The sequence below is a fragment of the Psammomys obesus genome, unplaced genomic scaffold, assembly GCF_907164565.1.
Source record: "Psammomys obesus unplaced genomic scaffold, mPsaObe1.curated_primary_1811, whole genome shotgun sequence".
NCBI classification, from domain to species: domain Eukaryota; kingdom Metazoa; phylum Chordata; class Mammalia; order Rodentia; family Muridae; genus Psammomys; species Psammomys obesus.
Genome location: NW_026593286.1, coordinates 1,812,423 through 1,830,806, shown reverse-complemented (window position 1 = coordinate 1,830,806; position 18,384 = coordinate 1,812,423). Strand labels below are relative to the sequence as shown.

Here is an 18,384-nt window from a genome sequence, read left to right as displayed (position 1 = left end):
TGTACAGTAAGAGGCCCATCCTCAACTGTGGGGTGAAGACACACCCACACCCCCACACCCCCACACCCCCACACGAGCATGTGAAGAAGTGGGCCAAGTGTGAACCCTGACTTGAGCAACACAGGGCTTCTTCGTGCTCTTCAACCGGCATGAACTTCTTTCTAGTTGGGAAGAGAGGCCTGTTAACCTGCCACGCCCCCTGGTCCATCTTATAAACCTCCATGCAGGGTGCAGGCCTCTCCTGCTCTCAACCTGAAGCAGCTCTAGCCAGAGTCCCTTTCTGTCTGTTGCCTGAAAACACCGGTACGTGGAACACCTTCCTGTTACAACCGCCAGGTGGCTATATGGCCTGGGCAGCACAGCCTGTTTCCCAATTTTACTTATCCATCAAGCTGTATCTTAGAGGCCACCTTCTCCACAACTTTACAGAGCAGGAAGTGCTTCTTCTAATGCACTTCAAGCCTAAGCTAGGCTTGAGTGCAGACTCCCATCTAACAGAGTTAACCACTGACCTGTACTGTCATTCTGGCCTCCCAGGCCACCTCCCTCGGCTCATGCGTTACTTAGAAAGGAGAGAGAGACACTGCTTGGTCACAACTCTCATTGGGCAGCAGTAGTCACTGGGGCGTGCAGTACTCAGAGCAGCCTGATAGAGACCCTGCCTCACAAATGATCTTGTCAGTGAGCGCACAGAGCCTAGGCCACAGCTCACAGCAGGTGCTGCCACAGGCAGCCAGGCTCCACACCACCATGAGCAGTTTCTACTCACGTGTCCCGAACACTCCCAGCCAAATCCCCCAGGGACGACAGGTGAGTGCGGGTTGTAATGCTTCCTGGCCTCTTAGACAAGATATTTCTAGAGTACAAGCAGGGGACAGACAGCTACATGACATTTGTAATAAACATGAGTTCTGAGGGTCTTAATGCTTCTTTGTGTCTCTAGGTAAGACATCTCTAGTAAAACAGCAGGGGTCAGACAACTGCACTGAAAGACTGCAACAGGCAGGAATTTCTGGGTACGTAAGTAGCAGGATCTTCTTTGCACAGTTCCAAGATCTACAAGCCAGTCCTGGAGTGAGGACTCTTACTGGCCCCGTGTCTAGGAGGCCATACACAGCCCTCTGTCCTGAGGGCAGGGAGATGAGACCTGGGAACTCCCTCCAGGTCAGCTCTGAAGAGCTTCCTCTTCCCCAGATGCTAGGATTTTGGGGTGGTAGGTTGAGCCCTGGCTGAGGTGAGGACCTCACCCAGGAAGGAAGTGCTGGGAGGCACTTCCTGGGGTGGAAAGGGTGGCATGCTGCTGCCTGTCCGCCAGCAGGCGGGGCCAGCATCAGCATGTTCACTGAAGGAACTAGCTGAGCTCCTTGCCGTTCCTCTGATCAGCTAAGCATACTGGTGGGGAACACTAGAAGTGTCACGGCCCCAAGATGCCTGTGGTCAGTAGAAGCAGGCAGACACACCCCATTACTACTGAAAGGAGGGCAGTTTTAAGCCAGCCTTCAGAAAAATCTCCGTATATAACCCTGAAATTGCAGGCAAGATGCTCTCTCCCTGGGGCCCAGTGGCAGCCCCTGGGGGAACTGAGGCAGGGAGCAGGACCTGTCCAGCCACTCAAGTCCCATACCTCTAGGCAGCTGGGCCTGACACGTGCAGTGATACTGAACAGTACTACATTAGGGAACTGTGTTGGGTTGAGACACATTTATTAGAGGTGTCAGAGTGCAGGGGGTGTGTGTGTGTGTTAGGGTGGGGTGGGGGCTTACCTGCTCCCTGACATACCTGTGACATCCAGGGGTCGCTTTTTTAGAGCAGTGGCCACAGGGCCATCTTTCCTGCGCAACAGGGGGCTGCTCCGTCTCTCAGCTACTTTCTGCTTAAGCCTTGACCGTAATTTCAGGTTAGGTTCAGAAGCTGTATGAAAGGAGATGTCGTTATAGCCGGGCAGACACAGCTGGGGTCAAGGACATCACACTGGTGCTTTAAGATGTGCACAGCTGGTAAATACCTACTGAAGTGTAGAGTGGAAGGCAGGGCTCTTCTGTGCCTAACGGGGTGGATGCAGCAGGCTGGGGGCCACATATATGTGTGCTTCCACCCCACCCTGATGCCATTGCCACAGTGTCACTGGTTTATTGGGCAGAGCGAGAAACCATTCAAGTGTGCCAATCACTCAATGAGGATGTCTCTTAAATAATGGTCTCCTAAACAGGCTACTCGTAACTTTAGAGTGGTGCTGCTCTGAAACCTGAGGAGAACTGACAAAGGCACCTTTCAGGATGGTCATCTGTGACATCATCACAGCTTCCAAATGACCAGCCTTCTTGTTCACCTGAAGATAACTGCATCTCACAATCCAGAAGCAAACACTAGCTTCAGATCCCTGCAGCCTCTGTGAAGGGCAACTGGAGCTCCAAAGCATGTGGTGTAGGACTGGCCAGGCTGCTTTTCTTACTGAGGTACAGCTCAGACCCTGACTTCTTTTGCTGACACTCAGCACAGTTGAGGTTGAGACCTGGCCTGGCTTTTGTAAGCAGCTCTCGTGAGCAGACAGAGTCATGCAAGAATCTGTAACTGTGAGGCCACGATGGAACTCCATCCTCTACAGAGAAGCGCAGACCTATTTTGTCCCTGCTCCTGGGGTGGCGCGAGCCATGAGCTTCAGTACTCTAGTGGGAAACCCTGATGGGAAAGGCCATGGGACTCTGCAGCCATCAGCTTCCAGAGGACAGGATGACCTGGGAGTGCCAAGAAAGCCAACAAACACGCCAGAGCCCCTTGTCCTATCAAGCTTGGGCAACATGTTGATTTGTGAGGTAGTGAGATGTTACCTTAGCCTCTGAATCTGGGGAGGGAAGTTCCCTACTCCTCCATGTGGCGTTACCCCCCCCCCCCCCCCGAATCAGGTCTCAGAGGCCAGGGTTCTGAGAAGGCAGCCAGGGGAAGCTTCTGCTCTGGCCAGAGGCATGTGGGCAACTATGAACCTTCTTGAGGAAAAAGGCAGAGGCAAAGAGAACTTTAAGATTCTTGGGCAGGGGAGGACTAAGCAAGTCTCCTGAACAGATTCCCCAAGAAGTAATGGCAGGTTAGGTCTGGTGGGTTCACAAGACAAGAAAGAAACTCAAACTGACAAAGGCTTGTTCCCTCAGTACAGCTGGTTTCCACACTTCAGGATGGCCCTGCCTAGGGCTGAGTGAACAGTGGATTCTTAAATTTCTTGTCCAGAACCAAGAGACAAGCAAAATATTTATTCACTGTACATTTTTTGATCTTCAGGATTTTCTGATTGCAACAGAAAATGGACTAGGACAAGTACAAACTATAGGAAGGATCCTGTCAATGAGGGTATGCATCAGTGATCCAATCAACTCCTTAGCATACCTTGCTTTTTTGAGTATGCTGAAAAGCAGTGCTAGTGTCTTTTAAAAGGCCTGAGAGACTGTGAGGATAGCGTGAAAATCTGTTTTTCCGTATTTTATTTTATATGTAGAGGTGTTCTGCCTGCGTATGTGCTGGTGCACCACACGCATACTGTGCCTTCTACGGTCAGACGAGGGCATCAGAGCCCCCAGGACTGGGGGGTGATGGTTGTGAGCTGCCATGTGGGTGCTGGGAATTAAACCCGGAAGATCAGCCAGTGCTCTCTCTTAATCACTGAGCCCTGAGGGTAATTCTTCAGGGCACCCAGAAGCAGGAGGAAGGGACTAGGCCCCATTTCATCTGGGACCACAGGCAGAATTCTGGTAGGAGAAGAAGGACCCTGTAACAGAGAAACTACTGCTGTCTGTGAAGAACAGAAAGGAACAAGGCCTCCGATAGGAAGTTAGAGCTGGGCTAGGTGAGAAGCCTCATAATACCGTCTTTATTTGGAAAACTATGTCCTGGAAGCAGGTGAAGGTGAGGCAGTGGGGCCTGGGGTGTGAGTCTGACACTCAGCAGGTGCACACAGATGCCTGTAGGCCTGGGCTACTGAACTGTGTGGCCCTCTGCTAAGTGGGGTCGAGGGGAAGCCTCGGGAGGACATGTCACAGGGTGCGAGGAGTCCAGACCACCTAACACCTGGGAGCAAAGCCTTCCTCTAGGTCTTCCTTGACCCACTTGAGTGCTTTTCAAAGCAGCTGGGGAGTGAGAGGGTCCCTCTTCAGCCACTAATGTGTCAAGTAGCAGGGGATGGTCTAAGGTGGCTGAGCTTCAGGCATGAGAAAGCTCAGGCAAGCTGCATGTTATTTTCCTGAGAGAAGGAAGACAGGCACAGCACAGGTGTGAGGTGCTGGCCCAGGAGCCAACCAAGGCCTAGACAAATACGCATGCTGATTTGTTAACCAGCACAGGACTGCTAAGGGTTCAGTTCATGTTGAATGTAAACCCTATGAGGGCTCAGGTGGGAAAACTGTATGCAAGGTTAACATAAATCAGTGTAGAGCCAGAGCCAGGAACTATTGAGATTAAAGTCACTTAAGACTGTCACTGTAACCCTGATCATGGCACTTCATGCAGGAAACCTCACTCACTGACTGCGTCTGTCACAGCACCACTTCATCAGAAACACACAGAAGTGTGCTTAGCATTGGCAACATCATGGCCTGGAAGAAGCCGTGTCCAGTGTACTTCAGGCTTCCTCCCTGAATACTGTAGGAAATTAAATGCTTTCTCTGGAATCCTTATTATTAATATTATTCATGAGCTGGTGGTACCTCTTAAAAATTTGGAACGTAACCAAACCTTAATTAAGGTTTTCTGGAGCTTCTCCAGTGTGTGAGAAGCATCGTTCCTCCATTCTCAGGGAGGGGTCTGTAGGTGGGCTGAATCACAAGGCTATCCATCAACAGGGAAGGTTGCTGTTGGAAGGTGTGCCTTCCAACAGTCCCCAGAGAAATGCAGCCCAGCAACTAGGACCAAGAGGAGTGGACTGAGAGCCGTGGAGAAGCAAGCTTCAGGGCTCTGGGGACAACCACCAAGGGCCACACAGCTGTGGTGATCAGAGTGGCTAGTGGTGTAAGTGTTTTGTCTCCCATTGTGATAATCTCTGAGAGCCCACTGCCCATTACTGGAAGGCCTCAGCCTGGGAATGGGAGGAGACTGAACCGGAGCCCCACTATCTGAGGGGAGGGCTAACAGCATACAGTCCTGCTGCTTTAGTGCTCTGGGCTAGTCAGGACAGTGGTATGCACTGTCTCTTCCTGTTGACCTCTGGAGGAGGGTGTCTCATAGGTGTTTTCAGGAGGGTGTGACCCTTTGTGAGAGGTAGGTAGCTACTCTCTATCTAGGCCATGTCTTCATCCTTCTACAGAGAAACCTACCCACCAGAGACACAACAAAACTGACATGGCCATTCCATCTCACACACTTCCAGCTCTAGCCAAGTCCTATTTAGGCTGAGTTAAAATGTCCCACACAACAGCCCAGTGTCCTCTGAACCTTCCTAGTTTAGGAGGAGGTAAAAGGTGAGCCTGTTCATCTCTATGATGCCTTGTGAAGAAGCCACTGCACATGGCTCTAGGAAAGCCTCGCTTAAAAAAAAAAGAAAAGCAGATGTGCCCCTCTGACCTCATTTCTGAAGGAAGCCCAGAAGAAACTCCCTGCACTGCTCTGCGGGCTCAGGCTATACCTCCCTCATATAGGCCGAGGCTATGTGGGTCTACATCTTCTGGAGCATCCTCCAGAAGGCCCACTTCTTACCACGCCAATGCACTGTCCACAGCCATTTCAGCCCTTCTCTAAAGTCCCCATCATCTACAGCCATCACCCAAAAAGGTCAAGAGTGCCGTGGTGTCTTGTGTTGTAGCTTATTCCTCTTGCTTTGATAACAGTCTAATTCCCTTTACACCTTCTGTACATAAGAGAGCTGATGTTCAAAGCTGTAGGCCAGCAGGGATGACCCAGTACATCTTTATTATGGGGCTTGCCTTCACTCTTGTTTCCCTGACCATCCCTGTCTGGGTGCTACCCAAAGGCCGTGTGGAGTTCTCACATACTCACTGACCTTGGCCAGTACATCCACAGAAGCTGTCTTAGTCCTGGAGCTACCCTACTGCTCTGAACTGTAGAGCAGAGCACACTCCAAATGTGGATAAACCAAGGTGCTCTGGGGATGAGGCCAAGTTCTACAATGCAGGAGTACATGTATGAGACCCACCCCATTGGGATAAATCGCACAGGGAAGCTTGGGGTCACCTTTAAAAGGGTATCTGAATGCAAAAGCCAGTGTCCTAAACGATCTTAAACAAGATATCAAAGCACCGCCTGTGGCACAATGGGGCTCACTGGGGCTCCTGTCCGCATGGAGGCACTCAGGGAGCAGACTGCACACTAACCTGTTTTCCTAAGAGGGAAGTCATCTTTGGCGTCGTACATTCCCAAGACTGGGTGGTTGTAGGAGGCTGACACCCCACTCTGGGGCGGAGAGCTCTGGTCAAGGGAGCTGTGCTGTGTCTTCCTGGAAAAAGGCAAAGATAGGTCTCAGTGTGCACAGGCACCCCAAGTCTCAGGATACCAGATTTTGAAACCTGACCTTTTGTCAGCTCCTCTTCTTCAGGGGTGAAGGGAGAGTAGATCAAAACAAACAGGCCAGCAAGCAAGCAACAGTGCCCCTAGCCCCTGTCTGTGTGCCCTATGGCCCCTTCTCCGCCCAGACATGCCCTCTGTCCTTAGAGGGCTTGTCTTCAAGTGCAACGGTAGAAGCTCAGTGGGCCCAGGCATGAGGAACTACAGGAACGGCTGCAGGCAGGGGGGCAGGGTCTGCATGGATGCCTAGCAGCTGCTGTCTGTCTGTCTCCTCAAGCACAGGCCCCTTGAGGATTCTTCTTTTGCAGAACGTGTCCACCACTCATGCCCAATACATCAAATCCCAGCCACCTCCTTTATGGGACGGTTCAGCAGCAGCTGAACCCTGGGAGTTACTAGAAGAAGTGAACTTCCAATGGCCAAGCACAACTCAAAGTCCTAAAAATGGCCAAATGGGAAGGGTGCCAGGTGGATGGATGCTCAGAGGATCGAGGAGGAGAAGACAGGAGTAGGGCTATAGGGAAATCTAGGACCTTGAGGTCACCCTAGCCGACGTTTAGCAACCTTTCTAGATGCACCAGCAGCCAAGCCTTCCTCTGAATTCTGACAGTGTGAGACATTTGTGGTTTTGAATACAGAAGATCTGCTTAATGACTTGAAACACATTTATCTACTTTGTTTAGTATCTGCTAAATGATTTATTTGAATACACAGTACTCCATCCACACATCCAGAGTTATGTGAGCCTAGAGCACTAGTTCTCAGATGAGCATAGGTGTATATTTAAACATCTGAAAACATATCAGGCCCAGAATGGACTGAAGGGACTCTCACGCACAAAACTTAAGAGGGCTGCCCTGAAGACTTCTTACATGGTATGTTCCAATGGGGCCCTTGGCATCCCTTTTCTCTTTCCTACAAACACAGCATGAATGCATGTGCATGCGTGCACACGTGTGCGTGCTCTCGTGTGCCCGTGCACATGTGTGCATGCTCATGTGTGGGTTAAAAAGATAGTCAGCTATGGGAAAACAAAGAAATGTAATAAACACAACTATAATTGTTATGTTTTGGGACATGGTTTCTTCCTATTAGAGAACAAATAGGAAAAGCTGGTTACTCTAGATCCAGTAGATTCCTCCTCCTGATCTCATCTCTCAAGATTTGGTCAATACTGAAACCCACTTTTCTGCCAAGCCTTAAGTGAGCTGCAACAAAGGCTACTATGGACCACCTGACTCGAGCCAGGCCCACAGCTCTCAGAGCTGCCTGCCTCCTTGTGTTCTAGAAACACTCTTGGAACTGGAGCTGGTAGCTGTACTGGACAGTCAGTGAGGGCTCTGTAGGAGTCTAGAGATTAAAGAAGGGACCTTCATTCCTCATAACCAGCTCATTTGTATGGAGCAGCCCCCTACTCCTGGTCCTTGGTCCTGCTCCCTCTGTATCAAGGAAGAGGCAGCCAATTGGGACACTATGCCAACAGCTAGCCGTGGTGTGGCCTCCAGATGCCAGGCCAGCTCTTTTCACCCTGGAATAAACTCAATGAAGAGGGACCCAGATGTGAAATCAAGATTAAATGCCATCCCTAGCTAACTCCTACACCTCATCACTGACACCGTGTACACAGCCACCATGTAGGTTTGTATCTTCCTATTTAACCCTCTTCTATACAGACTCACATACCCACCCCCTCCTAAAGGTAAGGACCACAGAGCAGATTCTAATGCTTCCTAACCAATAACAGCTACCAGCTTTCTGACCTTTGATTTCTAGCCTAGGATGTAGATAAAGCCAGGCCAGGAAGATGCTGGTTCATTGACCAGGCCTTCTTTAGAGGAAGTCTTGGGGTCTAGCGGTACCTCAGTGGAAAAGTACCTGCCTAGCAAGTGTGAAGCCTGGGGTTCAATTCCCAGCAGCATCAGCAGCACCACCAAAACAATAAGTAAATAATAGAATAAAAATGAAGGCAGTTCTTGTCTTACTCAAGATAGAAAAAAAAAAAATTACTGCTGTTTTCTTTCTAAATACCACCTTGAATGTAGAATAAAACACACAAAAATCATTTAAATTCTATCAACAACTAGCTTTCCCATTACATCAGATTTATACTAGTGATTTAAAATAAATAAACTCATTAATCAAGTGTAACATCACAGTCTAACAAAAATGTGTGAGCTACACATTATCTAGTAGCAACATAAAAATGCGTAAAAGAAATGGGTGAAATTAACTTAGGTAATCTACTTAACCTGAGATAAAAATACTGTTTCAACATATAATCAACATGACGCTTATTCACGGGAGTCGTGTGGTCTGGATTTTCTGCAAGCCTCAGTTTCACAGGCCTAGCAGCTAAAGCATGGACAGCCACATTGCACAGTGCAGGCTCAGATAAAGTTTTAAGGCTAGAAGTTGGACACTCTCTTCCCTACATGGATTATCATCACCAATCAGCTCTCAAATAGTCCCAACTGCCCCCTCTGTCCTTTAGCTGATGATTCTCCAGCTTCACTGTGCGGAGTCCAGTTTTACATGATGAGGGTGGCTATGTGTCTGCTCTGCCTAAGGACACTGTGAGGTCTCTACACTGCTGTACAACTGCCGTGCATGGTGAGCCAACCTCTCAGGCCACTGACCTGCCGTGAGCTTATGGGCCGTTTCTGTTTCAGCTGCTAGGGCCACACAGGCTAAATCTGGGTGTATACTTGCATCCCTGAGCAAACACCAGAAAGTGCACTGCTAGGTCATCGTAGCACTGTAAGACTTGCTAAACCACTTCCAATCTGTGCAGGAAGGGTACACCTTGCCACCTTGGCCTATTAACATTTAGCCAGTCCTGTAGGTGAGAAGTGGCATCTCACTGGGATGGGAAGCCACACAGCTTATTTTGTGGCATAGCTGTTCACATCCTTGGCATGCGTTTGTTAGGTTGTAGCAGTTTCTCAAGCACTCTATAAATGAACACTGGAGAATTTCCTTCTACTCTATTGCTTGTCTTTTTGTTTGTCTGTTTGAGAGAGGGTTTCTTTGTATTGCCCTGGCTGTCCTGGAACTCACTCTGTGTCCTGGAACTCACTCTGTAGACCAGGCTGGCCTTAAACTCATGCTCATCCACCTGCCTCTGCCGTCCCAGTGCTGGGATTAAAGGTGTGTACCACCACCACATTGCTGCTTGCCTTTTTCTTAAAGGTGCCTTTCAAAGAGCTGTTTTAAATGTTGATGGGGTCTAATCATTTCAAATAATGGGCTCACAGCTCATGACACTGATAAAGACACTTAATCGGTTCTTACATAAAATGTGTAGTTAATCTGAGATAGTTTTATTCATCTCTAAAGGGGAATGTTATTGCTGGAAAGAAACCTCTCCATCATTTTTTTCTTCTAGAAGTTTTGTTGGCTTAGCCATCATACTCAGATCTCACTGGCTTTGGGCTGCCACTGGCAATCATCACAGCATGTGTGAAGCCAGGTAGGGCTTGACTCTTTCCCTTGAAGACTATGCCCTGCCACCATGTCCTGTAATGAGTCAGCCTCTGCTCCTGAGCATTCCCTCCATGATGAATGGTCAGGAGCTTTACATGCTCATCAAACTCAATCTAAACAAGCTGTCTTCCTGGATGCTGTGCCTAATATCAAGTCCTGCCCTTTCTAGCCATCTTGTTCACAAACTGCTTCAGGGAAGCAGGATCTCTGCAGGTCAGGGACCTCCCTGGAACATCCTGCTCAGAATGAAGTTCTAGGAAAAGGCCTCTCATTCTCCCCTCCCTGGCTATGCCTCCTCTCTTTATGCTACTCCTTCAATCTCTCAGTATGTACCTGATTCCCTTCTCCATAACTCCTTACCCCATAGGAGGCTACCTGTTTGCTCCTAGCCCCCGTGTTCCTGTCAGCCTTTCTCCCATCCCTGCTACTTCAGCTAACCCATCTATCTACACAACTGTGATTGCCCTCCTGGGGCTGTAACACATCTCACAAGTCCCACACCCTGAAAAGGTGCCTCTTTGAGCCCTGTATTTTCTTGCAATAGCACCTGCCCCAAAATACCTAGGCCCAAAGTTGGACCGCCTCATCTTCTCTTCTGAAGGAGTTGTCCTCCCCACCTCCCACATTCCACCCTCCCCTACTGTGATGACAATCTTTTAACAAAATGGTACCAACCTGTCCTAAGCAGCTCTGCCTCCCCAGACCTCTCTATCTATTCTAGGCCTTGTCTGGCCCCGCTGCCCTTTCCAACTTGCATTCGGTGTCTACCTCCAAATCATTATCCCAACTACTATCCTTGGTTGCTTTCCCTGACCATCCTCACTCCCACATGTAAATGGAGGACATGGCAGAAGCCCAGGCTGGCCTCTTTAGCAGAGGCTGCAGACCACACCACAGGCAGAGCTTCTCTCTGGCTCCTCCCACTGCCTTTCTCTGGGGCTCTCCTGCTCATGATCACTTTTCATTACTCCTCACGGCCTGGCCGTCTCAGCTTCCTCTGAGCTACATGAAGATCGATAGCCAGCTTGAGTAGACTGGCAGTGTGTGCAGCCACAGAGCACTTAAGGTGTGGTGAAGAGCTTCACTATGCTAACACTCCTCCCCAGGTTGTGTCTGGGTAACTTAGGTCTTCCACAGAAATAAACCGGCCACCTCAGTGGGATCAGTGGGGTTTTAGTAGAAACAGCTATCTATTTTGACTCTAAAAAGCTATTTTTTTTCCCTAATGAAATTAATGACTTCATTTTGACTTAGGAAAACTATCCTATTGTTTCTTTCCATCAATGAAATGACCCTTAAGTGCTACATAAAATTATTTCAAGTTAGCCATGTGTTCTGTGTGAGAACTGGCCAAGTCTCCTCAGTGGGCTCTATACTACACTACAAACAGCGCATGCTGGCAGGGCATCCACCCAAGCCTTATTTCATTTATTTATTTATTTATTTTTACCCTGGACAAATTAGCTGTGTGCATCTCTCAGCACAGATAAGGTCCTCCTTTGGTCTACACACTATGCATGCTCTGGCCCAGGCTGATATCTCTTCCTAGTTCTCTCCATCTCTCCCAAAGACTCAGTAACTGGATCATAAAGATGCTGTCAGGTCCAAAGGGAACTCTAATTCCACACAAGGCAGTATATATATTTAAAATGACAGTACAGGTTCAGCTCAAGTTGAACTATAGAAGGATTGCTAAAAGCCTATAGTCAGCATTCCTTAGGAAGCTGTAAAAAGTTTCTTGCCCACCTAAAGGAGTAATTTCTGTTTATCTTCTCTTGACTCTGGCAAAAGGGACATAGGACTCTCCACTGACATACACCTGTTCTTTCATATCAAAGCCCACGCTGGCCCCCAGACTCCTTTAGTTCCTATTCATACTCGTTATGCATTTAAAAGTCCACACTAGCTTCCTGGTCTTTCTTCCCACCCCTCCTCTTCCTCCTTCCCTGTATGATGAAAGGTCTCACCTCCTGGCCCTTCCATTCTTGCTTCTCTTGAGGACAGTCCAGTCCAGTCTGCTTCTGTTTCTCTCTGCTCTGGATTCTTCCAGATGCCTCTGGCTGTTCTCTCTCCCATATCCACAATTTTTTATTCCCCCTAATCACGGAGCATCCATTGCAGGGGTTCCTTTATGGTGCTGATGCCAAAGTGCGTACACAATTTGATCACGCGTTAGATTAAAACTAAGTGAGCCTCAGTGGATGACTGGACCAGAAATCCTTACTGCCAGGAGTTCCCCTTAGTGCTCTGAGGATGATCCACTCCTCATCTGGCTGACAGTGGCACACATCATCTCCAGACCTCCCCCCTTCAGATCTGGTTATATCTCAGAGTTCAACATCTCTTCCACCCCTGTATAAGAAGGTCTTCAAAAAACTGGGTCCATTCAAACCTGTCCAAAGAGCAGAGTATTCCAGGCACCCAAAGTGCAGGCCCAGGTCACTTACCCATACCAGTATCGGGGATCACTGGAAATGCAGTGGTTCAGGTTCCGGTGGGCTAGAGCCTTCTTCTTGTTGAGCACAAATTCCTGAAGCTTCATCTTCACCTCTGTGCTTGCCACAGCACCTAGAAGGAAAAGCAGAGAGTGAGGAGTGGGGAAGCAGTGTGGAGCAGGGAGTGCAAGGGTCATGGCAGGAGGAGGCAGATTCCTCTGCAGGGCTCTCCCAAGGCCAGGGAGCTTAAATAGGAGGTCTTTCATCCCAACGTTGCATGAGTGCACTCTGCTGGCACAGAGACTTCAGCGTGGGAAAGGCTCCCGTTAGCTAACGCCATTTCTTTCTGCAGGGGTCTTCATTTCCTTGCACTACGGCCTCAGAGTAAAGTGCTGGAAGTGTGGTGGCTCCACTCTCTCCACTGAACAACCAGCAGGTTCTAAGTAAATTCCATACAGACAGAACTCTCTACACAGCCACCCAGGGGGCAAGGTCTCCTATACTGGTAGACAGTGTGCTATTTACACTACAGTAATATATGGCTTTCTCAGCATCCAGTGCATTTCTGTCCCCGTCTACCTGGTGTCACACGCTCTGGTGGAAATTGTACACCCAAGGGCTTTCTTGTGATATGGTGACCGTTATTGAAAATTGTATTAAAGAAAACACTAAGATCTCAGAAACAAATTGCACAAGGATGCCCCAACTTGCCCTGCACAGTCTGTGTTCCATAGATCTACTGCCAGATACCTCAGTACTGTGTCCGTCCATCCATCCATCCATCCATCCATCCATCCATCCATCCATCCATCCATCCCTCTGGTGAAGAATATGATAAGGGCTCCTTGGTACAATACAGTATTTAAGCACCATGATGGATGATGGGTGAATGGGCCATGCTGAAGGTCTGTGGACAGTCCCTAGTCACTGAAGTTGTTTGACTGCTTGTGTAATTTAGTGAGAGCCTACACATTTAAACTGTATAAGAAAAACTCTAAGTAGGTATTCTGAAGGCCAGGTTGTAGGTAGGAGACATTGAGGTCAGGCAAAGGTCTGGAGAGGTCAAGTACTACATATATCTGCCCTAGTCTCATTTCCTGTCAAAGTTTGGACAGTTTATGAAGTCTACTGTTTATGAAGTCTATTCTGGTTTTTCCTTTGTCACTGCATGCCACATCCTTCCCCCACTTTAACCTCTGCCATTGATTTTCTTTCAAAAGTTGGATAATCATTTGGGGGTCAGGGCCTGAGGTTCTTGATTAGCATTAGCAAACCCCTTGTGTTCAATCCCCAAGACCATCAAAATCAGGGCAGGCAATCTTTTCAGCTAGCCTTTTGTTCTGGACCTGAGTTTGTAAGTATTGTTTTCTTTGCAGACTCTGAAGCCAGTTCAGCACATGGACCAAGTGGTTATTGTATCTATAAAAGTATATCTCCTTCTCTCCTTCAACACATGCCCAAGGTAGAGTTACTGCTGGTCCCCTCTGGTCCTGCACAGCAGAACAACTGTCCAGGGTGACACTGATGTATAGACTGGAGGGTGGGAGACCTACAAACCCTATGACAGGAATGCTCCAACACCAGTCACCCATGCTCTAGTGAAACTCTCAATGCGCAGCCTTGGAGAGACTGTGTATTTATGGAATTGTTTCCGCTACATGTAACACTCCCAAATACTTCTGAAAGCAAGAGGCTAACAGTGAACAGTAACACAAGCAATGTAAACCAAGAAAAGGATAAAGCTTTCAAACAAACCAGGTGTCTTTATAATTGCCAATAAAGAAAATTCCCTAAGGTGTGGTGGAGACAGAGAGCAAGTCCACAGAAGAGCTACTTGAAAGAAGAAGCCCAAGCCTATTCATAAAGATACAAAGTAAAGTTAACATCACTCCTAAATATGTGAAAAATTTAAATTTAGCATTTTCATCTTTAAATGCTGAGATGGTTGGGTTTTAATGCTGCAGAGTATGTTGCCAACAGACCAGATGATGGTGATGACATCAGTGGTGAAAATGGCAACAGTGGTCTATACGGCCACCTCTCTTCCAAACTGCTGCCTAGAAAGATGAGGGACAGGAAGCCATGGAGGCGTGTAATGAGCTTTTGGTATGCAGGATGAGGAAGGTCTGGAACTTTCCACAAACTGGCACCCATCAATATCCCTCCTCAGAAAATGGGAGCCTTCACGGCAGGTACTGAACCTGAGTGCTCATGGAGCTGGCCCTCGCTGAGCCTTGTGGTCCCTGTGAGACACACTCTCATCCTGCTGTGGGACAGCAGCCAGGTGGCAGGGCCAAAGCTTGGGGCTTGCTGTTCAGCACGGACCTGGCCTGCAGGTGATACCAACAAAGCAAGCTCAGAGCCACAATTTCTCAAGTTCAGAGGGAATCATCTTTTCTTTCTTTCTTTTTTTTTTTTTTTTAAATTGTGTTATTTTAATGGATTTGGTGGTGCTTACACTATTCATCAGCTTTTTGTTTGTTTGTTTGTTTCGAGACAAGTTTCTCTTGCATGCCAAGCCAAGTGCTCTACCACTGAGCACCACCCAACCTGGCATCATTTTCAAAGTGAGGATACTTGGTCATTAGGGCTGAGCTTGTAGTCAAAGGCATGCCATGGTGCCATGCTATCTGCACTCTGCTCAGAGAGCAGACTTGCTGTTCTTGGACCTAAAAGGCTGGCAGGTACCTTAAATTCACAAGCAGCTCCAAATGGACACACAGTTGATACAGGTAATGCTGCTGATACAGGAAAGTGCCATCTACTCTTACAAACTCACTGTTGGTCAAATCAGTTTCATTACTTGTTATCAACAAGTAAAGCTGCAGTATGATTAAGAATGAATATTTTACACCGTGATTACAAATGTATATAAAACTCATTAACTATTGAATAAAGTCAGTTAAACAAGAGCTTAAGAAATGAGATAACAGAGACTTTGGACTGAGTTTTCAAATGTTTGGAAACCGAAGATGCTTCCTGCCATTTACATCAGCTGGCATAAACAAGAACCCCCTTCATGGCTGAGATGCCTAGGCCTGACATCAGAGCAGCAGGTCTGCTAGCTGTCTTTTCTCCACAGAACTGCATTCTTTGGGCTTCCAAGCTGTGCAAGCTTGCCAAAGACTCAACTGTGCAGTTTATTATTAATAATAAAACCTGACCACCCAAATCCACAAAATGAAAACCATGGCTGCAGCCTGTGATGGGACTAGAGTGCAGCTGAGAACATTCCAACACAGGATCAACAAAGGGCGGGGCTTAAGACAGCGCAGAAATCATTTCTGACTCATAAACAGACCTGAGATGTTTTCTGAACTTGTATTCTGTGAGCCCGGAGATAATATTTTTATTGGACCATTTTTGTAAACTCCGAGAAAGTAATTTAGTCTGAGCTGCTTTTTCAGAAATGAGAAAAATTGTTATTTGTTGGATGGCTGTGGCACAGACTGACTGGCTGATGTTTAAAATTTGAATGTAATCTTCTGATAAACAAACACTATTTCCTGTACTAAACAAACAAACAAACAAACACCAAGCCAGTACATAGGATACACACTGAGGCACATATGAGCCACAGATGGGGGAGGGAATGGCTAGTCCCACGGCTGGGATATGAGTCCAGCCTGAGCATTGTGCGTGCTGCATTGGGCAGGCGTGTGCATGTGCTCTGCAGGGCAGCACCACTCTGTAAGTACAGTCAAGTCCCTCCCAAACTCCTGTGAGGACAGGGAGATAGCTTCCTGGCAAAGGCAGCCCGCCATGAGGAGCGCTGGGCAAGCCACAAACCGCCTTACAGAAGAGCTTGTCTTGACCTCGGCACTCTGGGCCAGGTCTGTACTTGAGAGCTGTTGAGGAGTCTGAAACCAAGATTCCTGACCTCAGGTTCACTGCAGGTCAGTTCATTAGAGCACTAGGCCGAGAGTGTCAGAACAGTCAGAACAGAGGCTGAATCTGTGTAAATGCTACACAGCTCCCACAGTCGGCACTTATCTTGGAAAGGCCGTCAGCTCCCTTTCAGGAGTGAGCTCCTCAGGGTGCTGAGTGAGGGGTGACAGTGCTTGCACACATCATTCAGGCTTCGCATGTCTTTCCAAAGACTGAGAAAACTACCTTTAAATTCTATCAGTTGAAGTAAAAAATTAAGTATGTTCACATTTCAACAGTGAAACATCATATTACTGATGATCCCAACAGTGTTAATTTTGTACATGAAAGTCATTTCTTAGAAGTTGGAATCATGAAACAGAGAAATAAACTGATAAACCAGTACATTAGCAATAAACTTAAAATATTTATTTTGAAACAATTACTTTTAAAAGTATACAAAATTACACTGGCAAATTAGACTACTTCCCGATTTAAATTTAGAATTAATTTGGCATAATAACAATTTTTACCCTTAAGATAAGCTTGAGAACAAATATACTTGACAGTCCTTTAATTCCTTTTAAAACATAAGAACTTTGTTCAAGAACTTTGTGTCAATACTTCTAATATAATGATTCATTAAAGGTGAGATGCCAGTTGTGCAACCTAAGGCTTACACAAAGTCAAACTTCCAAACCAAATACATCTTTCAATGCAGACAAGATGCAGACCACAGACAGAACAAAGGGGGGAGGAGTCCAGACAGCTGAGGGCTCTAGACTGTGAGGATCCCTACTTCAGTTAATCTGATTATAACTGCTAGGAGAGACCGGCAAACTCCTACAGCCTCTGCTGGCAGCCCAGGGTGCTGGTGGTCCTGGGACACAGGGTCAAGCTGGACAGAGATGGGCAGAGGTGCCCTGGTTGATGGTGTCTCTGAAGGTACATGTGGGTCAAGTAACAAGTAACACAAGGGGCCCCTTAATATAGACTACGAGGAGGAGAAAGGACCCCGGGAGCCTCACGGGCTCTGAGGCAGGCCCCACAGAGTGCGCTTTCTGTGTAAGCAGGCTGGGCAGCTCAGAGCCATGCACTAGGATGATTAAAATGTTTTAAAACATCTGGAAAACTCACAAAACAAACAGGAAACCCAGTTTCTAGACCAGTGTGTTATAGTACTGAATATATAGACTCCTTTCCATTCACAGACCAACACTAGGTGGAGACATCCTAAAAATGGGAGGGGTTGACACAGGGAAGAGAGGGGCAAGCAGCTGGGAGGAGAAACCTAGACAGAGAGGCCATTCTAAAATAACTGACTAAGCATGGCAGAAATTCCATGAAAACTATAAATATCTGAATAAAAATGTGAAAATGGCTATCTAGCAAATGAAAAATCCATCAGAGGAGTTTAACAGCAGTTTACAGGGAAATTTCAAATTAGTACAATGGACATCTGAAGAGAAGAAATCACCACATGGAAGAAAATGGGAAAAACATAGAAGTTGTAGAAAATGGCAACTAAAGTCTCAAGTATGCTGAATGAGGGAAAAAGTAGAATTTCTTTTGAGATAAAAGGTGAGAATAATCAGTTCTAAAAGTTCATTAAAGTATTAAATCATAGAGATAAGACTATGAATCAATCCCAAGGAAAACAAAACACAAAACCCCTGCAGTTAAACATGCATCTGAGAAACACTTCAAACGACAGAAACTCTTACTGGTAGTGAGATATAAAAAATTATCTCTGAACAAGGAACAATAGGAGAGATAGTAATTTTGAAGGGAGCGAGACTGGCGAGAGAAAGATAAATATACACCTAGGAAATCTACACTCAGCACAATTAAACTTCAAAGATTGGGGAAATAACATTTTAGAAAAAAATTCATCACTACTAGATTCTATTCAAGAAACTGTAAAGGAAAAGTATCCCGGAACAAAGTTCAGCCATGTGGAGAATAGTCCAAGCTATAAAGAAGAGTGTGAGCCCTAAGTGAATCAAACAATGTTCTGTGAATTTAAGTGAGATTAGACTTGATGGAGTCAAGCTGGCTGTGGTAACCACAATGGTGATCAATAAAAGTACAGCAGAAC

At 47.1% G+C, this 18,384-nt stretch overlaps 1 protein-coding gene across 4 annotated transcripts in view; it reads right to left on the bottom strand.

The window, feature by feature from the left end:
* The window catches only part of Hdac4 (histone deacetylase 4), a 262,337-nt gene that overhangs the window by 65,160 nt on the left and 178,793 nt on the right, over window positions 1–18,384 (bottom strand). For all 4 annotated transcript variants that reach the window (XM_055616475.1, XM_055616477.1, XM_055616476.1 and 1 more), the window contains exons 6-8: window positions 12,432–12,552; window positions 6,312–6,433; window positions 1,780–1,911 (exon numbers count right to left, since the gene is read on the bottom strand). In XM_055616475.1, the coding sequence (XP_055472450.1) occupies window positions 1,780–1,911; window positions 6,312–6,433; window positions 12,432–12,552 (375 nt within the window). The remainder of the gene's footprint in view (window positions 1–1,779; window positions 1,912–6,311; window positions 6,434–12,431; window positions 12,553–18,384) is intronic.